At 41.4% G+C, this 8,867-nt stretch overlaps 1 protein-coding gene across 2 annotated transcripts in view; it reads right to left on the reverse strand.

The window, feature by feature from the left end:
* ZCCHC7 (zinc finger CCHC-type containing 7) overlaps positions 1–8,357 on the reverse strand; it is a 111,362-nt gene extending 103,005 nt beyond the window's left edge. The window contains exons 1-3 of one of the 2 annotated variants that reach the window (XM_010726270.3): positions 8,215–8,357; positions 5,255–5,644; positions 4,943–5,179 (exon numbers count right to left, since the gene is read on the reverse strand). In XM_010726270.3, coding sequence (XP_010724572.1) covers positions 4,943–5,179; positions 5,255–5,627 — 610 coding nt within the window. In that variant the 5' untranslated portion in view covers positions 5,628–5,644; positions 8,215–8,357. Of the gene's footprint in view, positions 1–4,942; positions 5,645–8,214 lie in introns of both variants that reach the window. The other variant, XM_010726269.3, reaches the window with a different exon arrangement.
* Between the last annotated feature and the right edge of the window lie 510 nt (positions 8,358–8,867).

Below are 8,867 nucleotides of genomic sequence, written 5' to 3' on the forward strand. Positions count from 1 at the left end.
AAAAAAAATAGGCTTTTTTTTTTGTTTGTTTTCATTCACTGAATGTTCAGTTTAAAAAAAAAAAGGAATATTAAATGAGATACTTGTTTACTACAGACAAAAATGGGTGCTTAGAAGCATGTCTAGGCTCATAAAGATGGAAAGGGAAAGGGATGCTAAAATGAGAAGGGGGAAAACCTGCTCTGGAAAAACTAGCTTACACTTTATTTCATGGACATTATTTCCTGTAGCATAGGGCACTTTAACACGGCAAAATTTGATGTAAAATACCTCAAGTAAAATACATTATTCCTTGAACGCTGCTTTCCTTTCCTATTACTGACCGTTAAGCTTCAGAACATTTGCATTTAACCAAGTGCCAGAACGCAGTCCATCAAGAAACCTCTTCAGGTATTCAGGCAGACCACCCGACAAACGCATCTGAGCAGCATCTTGTAACAACCTACGTACTTCAGCCGACTTTTGTACCTTCTGTTCTCAACTTTATAGAAACACTGGATTCAAAACCAATCGGACAAACTGCACTGCACAAACTTGACAGGCATAGAGAATGACAGAATTAGCCCCTTGACTCCAAAAGGTGCTGCAATGGGGGAGGCAAAGGATGAGGAACAGGAATGCAGCTTGTTTTCTGTTCCTCTTATCAGCTGGACACTAATGCTGCAGCTTCAACAGCTGTCTGTCCAAAAGCCACCAGTGATAGATGGGAAAGGAAATATGTTAAAAGGAAGCTTTTAATGAAGGAATGGATGAAAGTCTTCCAGCTGTGGGAGATTAACATTCTTAACACATATACTCTAACTGCGAAGTGGGAAAGGTGTAGGAGGGGAGAGTTCTCCTTCACAGACCTAAGAACTTCCCAGCAGTATAAATAAATTCTATACATTTAATAAACAGCAGAAATTGTACACTTTCCCATGAATTCTAATCATTTAAAAATTCAGGAAAATCATACTCAAGATCTGGATCTTCCGGATGACCCGCACTTAAAATGTCCAAGGAGGTGGTTCAGGTGCTTTTTGCAAAGCAAATGGCAGCAGCAGAGTACACTGCTGTAAATGCCATGCAAGGAAGCTGTACAATGAGCAGCAAAGTGCAAGTAATGCCATCAGCTATTGGTTGCTGCCTTCAGATTTGGCCTGGTGTGGTTGTCTGGGTGCCTCGTTCACTCCCAAGCTGGGTGTTACCTCACCACAGGGAAGTGAGGTGCAAGTATGGTGGGTAAAAATCCCTGCAGCCACACTGAGGACTTTCCCCTGCTCCCCAGTATTTCTCTGCACACAGAAGAAGAAAGCTAGCACTCATCTTTACATCTCAAGTAATTAAAAGTTGGCCACATCTGCTCAGAAAACTACTAATGTATGAACAGAAAGTTGCACTTCACAGAAATAGGGGGGCAAATGCAGTGGTAGGCAAGCAATAACAATAAGTGAAAGGCATATAAAGCCTCTCAAAAAGGAAAAGAACGGAAAGGGGAGAAAAAGCTTTCATTTCTGTTCAAGAGCACTGCTTATGGACCAATAGCTTTCAAACTATTAAATGAAGACAGACAGGGCGAATGTCCAGGTACAATTCAGAAACCAGAGCTCATTTTGTCAGAGAAAGGCTGTCTCTCCCTGTTACAGCAGAAAGCGAATGAAGCTAGAAGGTCACACAGGGAGCAGATCTATCTCTCTGAGCACTGCAGGAATTGAGAAATTATGTTATTTTTGATTAAGAATATTGAAAATGACAAGGCTGCTAGACTAGAGCAAGGCAAGCATGTAAGGAGTAGAGCAGAGCCTCAGCACCTCTGTTTCAGGCACTCAGACAAGACAGCAGACTCCTCCAGTGATGGATACAAGAGGCTGCTCCTACAATCAAGGAACTGCTCACGTTTCATTCCCCGTTTCCACTAGAGGCAAACAGAGCACTGCACATGCTACCACACTGCTGCTGGAGGTCTGTCCACCAACTCACTCACACACTCTCCTGGGGAGCTGCTGTGGTCCACATCTTCTCTATACTGGCACAGCAGGCTCAAATTTGTACATTGTGCAGTCAGCTGAAGATATGATCTTCTTGAGAAACTCAGAACAGAGGACTGTGCAAAGATGATCTTTGAGAGGATAATTTGCAAACACATTTTTTAATTCCCTTCTTTCTTTAGATTTAAGTTTCAACAAAGGAGTCCTTTAGAACTTGGGAGATAAGGCAGTCTAAAGCTCAACGTACAAATTACTGTTATTTTACGTTAAGAAGAGTTATGGCTCCTATTTCCTAAAGCTATTTCAATACAGCTTTGGCTTACACACATATACAAAACACACAGTTGCTGTAAACCTCTGTCCCTGCATCATCATCGCTACATGCACTGGAGAGAAGAATGGCTGAGCAAAACTTCTCTGCACTGGAGCTACCTGAATAACACTCGCTAGAACTTCAAACACTGCTGAAAAACGTGGGATGAAGCTGGGGTTCAGCTCACCACTGTATTTTACACATCAGGGCTTGTGTCAGGGCTCAGGATCAGAGCCACACTGTTCTGGGTTTCCTTAGGGTAGATTCACGATTAACTTGGTCAAAATTAGAAAGAAACGTGCAAGTATTAAGATGTTCTGCAAAGTACTACAGATGCAGAATGCAAAGAGCTTAAATGGAATCAAAGGTGTGTATAAACCAAAGCCCATCAGTTCTGTATGTCTCAGCTCTCCAAGCACAAGGGTTCTCTAACGCATCACTGGGGAGAAGCAAGGCACAAGGGGGAATTCTCAAGAAGCTCGGAAGTAGGAATGAGAAAAAAAAATCAGAACAGTTATATTTGTGAGCTGCTTGTGAGACTCTGGCTTCAAATTCAAGCAGCTCAGAAAAAATGTGCACATCTCCTACATTAAATGAAACATTTCTAGTTTTGAAGATTGTGATAAGTTTATACAGCAAAGGAAAATTCTACCACTATCTTCTTAGAATGTGGTTTGCTTATTGACAGTATCTAAGAACGTGATCATCAAACATAGTATTACATTTGTTAATAAACATACCACACAATCCTTCTGCTGATGTTAACCTTGCATAAGAATCTTTAGGAACCTCCCTCGGCACACTGTTGTTAGAACAATACAAAGAATGAAGCCATAAATTTTCATTTTCATATCTCTCCTTGTAAGCATAGTCATTCTGATAAATTAATTCCATTCTGTTACCCAAAATGTATGTAACGATGGCATTTGCTTACTGCTGTTTAAACACTTTTCTGTCTTTTGGGGGAGGGAGAGAAACTTTACTGCTAGCATCAGCAGTTATAGAACAGAAATGAAGGAAATATATGGAGTAAACTGAATAAAAGAAATGCAACTCTAGGCCATTTGCCTGCCCGTTAGTTATGAGGAAAAAAAATACAAAAAATACCAGAAAGCATAATGGTATGTATAAAACAGCACTGCTGCCACAGAAGTCAACATTTGGCCCTAAACATTTGCTTCCCAACAGGTAATTAAAAAAAATCAATCCCACAAACTAATTCACTCTAGTCTTGAACAAAAAAGCAGAACACAAAAATATAAGAAGATGAATGGAATTTAGCAACTTCAAGATAACTATTAACAACTGCAGTTTAGAATAATTGAAACAATTTATGGGGAGAAAAAGTGACATACATTCAGAATATAACGTGGCTGCCTGGGGCTCTGGCATGGTAACTGCATGCTCTGCCATTTTTCTGGCATAGCACTGGGAATATGGAAGGCATTTCTCCCACTTCTGAAGTTTGGGCAACCACACTGAAGTCACTGAACAATCACCTGAGACTGAACAACACAGTCGTTAGCAGACCAGGATAACTATGCAAAGACATACATGAGAGAAATGGAGAAGAAAAATGGTAGTGAACATTTACAGACAAGGAAGAGATGCTTTAGAAGAAAAGAATTTCTCTGTTTTCTCAACAAGTTTAGTGCCAGTGTATGAACAGTAACATCATTTATAAAGCCATCTTGAGGAAAAATGTCACCAGTATCAGCCTGCACACTAGCACCATAGAACATTTCATTTCCCTGCATCCCAAAACTTTCTCATTTATATGCATTTCTAAAAAAAAATTCTGATACATATATGTATAAGGAAAAAAAAAATCCAGCAATCCAGCAGTGCTCTAACAGCTAGAGATACGATGATTGCAAACATGTATTTAAAATCTAAAAATGTATTTAAAATTTAAAAATGTCTCATTAACCACATTTATTCATTTTCTACACAGTATCACAGAATCACAGAATGACAGAATGGCCAGGGCTGGAAGGACACAAGGATGATGAATCTCCAATCCCCCTGTGCCATGCAAGGCCACCAACCTCCCCATTAAAGACTAGACCAGGCTGCCCAGGGCCCCATCCAACCCGGCCTTGAACACCTCCAGGGATGGACGGGGATCCACAGCCTCTCTGGGCAGCTGTTCCAGCACCTCACCACTCTCACAGCAAACAACTTCCCCCTGACAGCCAACTGAAATCTGCCCTCCCTCAACTTCCAACCATTTCCCCTTGTCCTGTTGTTATCTCTCCTTTCAAAGAATTGATTCCCCTCCTGTTTGTACAGTACCCTGGAAGAACATTTTACAAAATACTAAAATGCTTGGTATTAATCTTAGTGACTCTGAATTATTCAATGCAGAAAACATACAAGAAGTTGCAGTACATTTTAGATGAACAGTCCCGATTGCACCAGACCCTGGAAGGAGAGTTTACATAATCTGGTTCTTGGGAAGGGGACTCAGCACCGGTCTCCCCTCTGTTCCTTCCCATATCCTGTTACAGTTCATCCACTTCTACAGTTGAAATATCTTTGATCTGGCGTACACTAAAGCCCTGAAAAGGATTTACGACACCTTTTTAAAATACCAGTATTGCTGCAGACAAATCAATTCACATACAGAAGAATAAAAAAAAGTGAGAAATAAAGTACTAACCTTCCCCAGTGGGAGTTCCACAGCCTTCAAGGTTCAACATTATGTCTTTGTCTTTGTCATCTGCACTGCATCCCAAAAGCATCCAGCTCTCAACATTCTCGCTTTCAGATATCATGCTCTCCTCCTCATCATTTGGGCTATCATCTATTACCATCACCTCTTGGACGGCGAGAGGTCCAGAACTAACGGGGGTAAATTTCCCACGAGGACCTTGCCTTGAAACTTCTCTGTCTGATCCTGCAGTATAAGGAGCATTACATTCAGTGGCTTTGGCACAATCTGCTATGGCAGATCCATGGGTATGTATTTTACCTTCAGCTAACGGGCTTGTTGACTTTCGTGCTTTGCTTTTGTAAACACTATCTTCCTCTGGTGTATCGGACAAGATAATGATCTCAGGGTCATCCGAAATCTCACCATCAGAATCGTGCACTTCAACAATATTCTTGTCTTCAAGTGGTGCCGCACTTACACCTGGACTCTGGTCTGTGAATTCTGCAACATCTTCTGCTTCTGCAGACACCTCCAGTGAGCCGATTTCAGCAAGATTTTGGGAATAGTGCACCTGGCTGTAGAGATGAAATTCCACCTCGCTGTCAATACTTGGCTCAGAGGATGAATCCTCACGGTAAAGTTCATCTTCATATCCATCATTCTCCTCAGTGTCTTCAGATTCATAAAACATTCTGGAAACCAAATTGTCTAAAAGAAACACAAAAGACTGCATCAGTATGCTCATGATCATATGCCTAAAAATATCTTTCCAATGACACCTTTGGTCTTTCTGCAATTGCTAAGATTAGTAGTTGTGCTCTGCAGATAGCAGACAACATAGAGCAGAGTTTACAACAACAAAAAATAATATTGTAAAAAGGGACAGCAAAACATGAGCAAGGGTGCATTTTGCTTCATGTTACCTATTACTTTAACCTAAACTACTTTGACTTCTCATAGCTGTGGAAGATCTCATATTCCAAAGCTTCCTTCCAACCTGGATTCAAAACCAAGGTTTCTGTGTGGATCAGGAGACAAGTGAGTTTCAGATCCAGGTTTTGATTGTTCCTCCAGTCAGTATCAGTGCTGCATACTTTGCAAATCATGTTACTAAGAAATACTAAGAAATGTACATATATTCTCTCAAGGAACTGGCAAGTAGCAGCAATATTTTACAGAAGTAAGTTGGAGCATATCTACACCTGGGCTGCAAAGTCACTTGAGCTGTCAGTTCACTATTTAATCCCAGGACAAAAATTACTCACAGCATGGTACAGAAACACCCCAAAACAGTCTGGATGACCTCGGTCAGAAGGCAGTAAAAAAGACGTATAATAAAGCTAAGCATACAAAACCATGGCCTTCATACAAAACAACATGTCAGATGGTTCTGCCAGAACACAAACTGAGTTACGGTGCCTCAAAAAAGCACTTCAGCTGGATAAATGGGCAGAGAGGTTCCTGAATGCAGATAAATACAATGGCCTGTGCACCTGGGAAGAGAGAGAGCTTGGGAACCAACTGCCTGGAAAAGCTAGTTTGCAAAAAAGGACCACAGAGTGGTATAAGTTTGCCACAAACCAAAATACTTTTACAAAAAAACAATATGCTGGGCTCTTGAAGAATGTCGACAAAAGGTCCAGGGAAGTGACAATGCTCTCAGACACGCAGTTTGATTTTTGGGTTGTTTTCTGAGGAGCCAGGCACTTGATGATCCTTGCGGGTCCCTTCCATCTCCGAATATTCTGTCACTCGTTCACTTTACACCTGCAGTGCTGTGTACGGCTCTGGGCTCTCCCACAGCAGGAAAACATGGATGTATTAGAGTGAGTGCAGTGACTCAGACAATTAAGGGACTGGAGCATCTGTCACATGAGAAGCTGTGACAGCTGGGACAGTTCAGCATGGAAGGCTCAGGGTGTCTTGCTGAGGTACATAAGAACCTGATGGAGGACTAAAGAAAACAGACCCAGGTTCTTCCGAGTAGTGTCCAACAACATGACAAGAAACAGCAGGCACAAAATAAAATACAGATTTCTCTTTTTTACTGTACTGCCTGGAAAGGCTGTGGAGGCTCTCCTGTTAATTAAAGTCAAAATTTAATGGGACTCTGAACAAACTGCACCCAGTTGCATTGTTTTGACTCAAGGCAGCTGGAGTAGATCACTTTCCTTCCAGTGAAAAGTAGATGCTTTCCTTCCAGCATCATCTATTCTGTGATCCTGACCAAGTCAAACCTATTTCTGGAGTTCACTACATACCCACTAGCCAGACATAAAATTCAAAGGTATTCTGCAATTACTTTGTCTACTTCATGGGCTGCATAAGTTAAGTTACATGCACATATCATGCATGGAGGAGAGGAAAGAAGATACTTTCTCTAAAAAGTCTATCTATTTCTGTGTTACAGTTAGTCATACGGAAGCCAGCATGTTTTCTGGGAATGAAAAACTGCCAGACATCAGTGACATGGTGCCCTATATAGACACACAAGTATAAATACTTAGATTTGGGAGTTCTAGGCATAAATAATTTGTATGATTATGGTATTCAGAGAACCCAAAAGCTCTCTCTATAGCAGCTTTCTGTGAGCATCCCATCAGAGCTCCACCCTGATCATGATAAATTTGTCCTCACCTGCATTCCTGCTACATCAAACTCAAAGTCAGAGGAAAACTCCCCCCTTTCCCTCCCCCCCCCCCCAAAAAAATGGCAGAAACATGTAAGATGTGACTCCAAAGCAGGAAAATGTAATGCCTATCATAGAATGGCTTGGGCTGTGAGAGACCTTAAAGATCATCTACCTTCAGCTCCCCTTCAGCCGTGGGCATCCACTAGTCCAGGCTGCCCAGGGCCTCATGCACCCAGGCCTTTAACACCTCCCAGGATAGACAGCATACATTTTTCAATCTCATGCATAGCTGATGAAGTCACTTTTTACAATCACTCGCTTTGATCATGTCCAAAGAGCATCAGAACCCTACTCTCTCATTTTTAAGTGGCATCACCCTTCCACATAGGTCTTAACCTGCTCCAGTCCACAGTATGAGAATAAAAGCAGAGCTGGAACTAATAAGGCAAATTTATAATATAAATTATTGCTCCTGTCAGCCACCGTACAAAGTCACACACCATGTAAGAACCCACATCATATCTGAAAACATGCATGAAAACAAGACTGTTGGATCTAAAGTGTCAAAGAATATCCACGTAGCTTACTTACAGACACATCATGGTGAAGGCAAGGATAGAAGGAGGCAGCACTGCACTACACTTACTGTGATCTAAACTTCCCAGTCTATTCAGTATCAGGAGAGTTGATGGCTCGTCCTCCTTTCAGGTCCTTGATGGTATGGAACTATGAAAGGCTCTTTGTCTTGCCCAGCATATATGTCAGGACACTGAGAAATGAGAAACATCACACATCAGCATCACAAAATAACGTGAAGATTCCAATTTCTGCCATTCACTGCTGCAGAATTCTGGCAGCAGCTGCCTACCACTCACTCAGCATGAGAAGTATGTGTCAAGCATAACCAAAGCAAACAAGAACACTGCCTCCAAGAACGAGAAAAAAAGCTCAACAGAAAGATTTGCTGTTTTTCGGATTGACAAAGTACAGCAATTTCTTACTAACATTTAGACAGCAAACAACAGTAAAAATCTTTTTGCTACAGCTCGAACATAACACAGACTTAGGCAAACACTTGCATAGGATAGGTAATGGGCAATGCAAACAGAGCAAGACAAAGACGAAAATAAGCCACAAAACAAGTTAAATCGCCGGGCCACGTGAGAACTCCACTCCTTCATCAACTGGAATCCTACTGCTACCTGAACACACTGCACGTGTTTTCCTCAAAAGCATCTGACTGCCTCTTTGGTAGGCCTTAAGAAGGAACTTCAAGTAAAGGGTTAATAATGTAAAAAC

This window comes from Meleagris gallopavo, chromosome Z, assembly GCF_000146605.3.
Source record: "Meleagris gallopavo isolate NT-WF06-2002-E0010 breed Aviagen turkey brand Nicholas breeding stock chromosome Z, Turkey_5.1, whole genome shotgun sequence".
Classification (NCBI taxonomy): domain Eukaryota; kingdom Metazoa; phylum Chordata; class Aves; order Galliformes; family Phasianidae; genus Meleagris; species Meleagris gallopavo.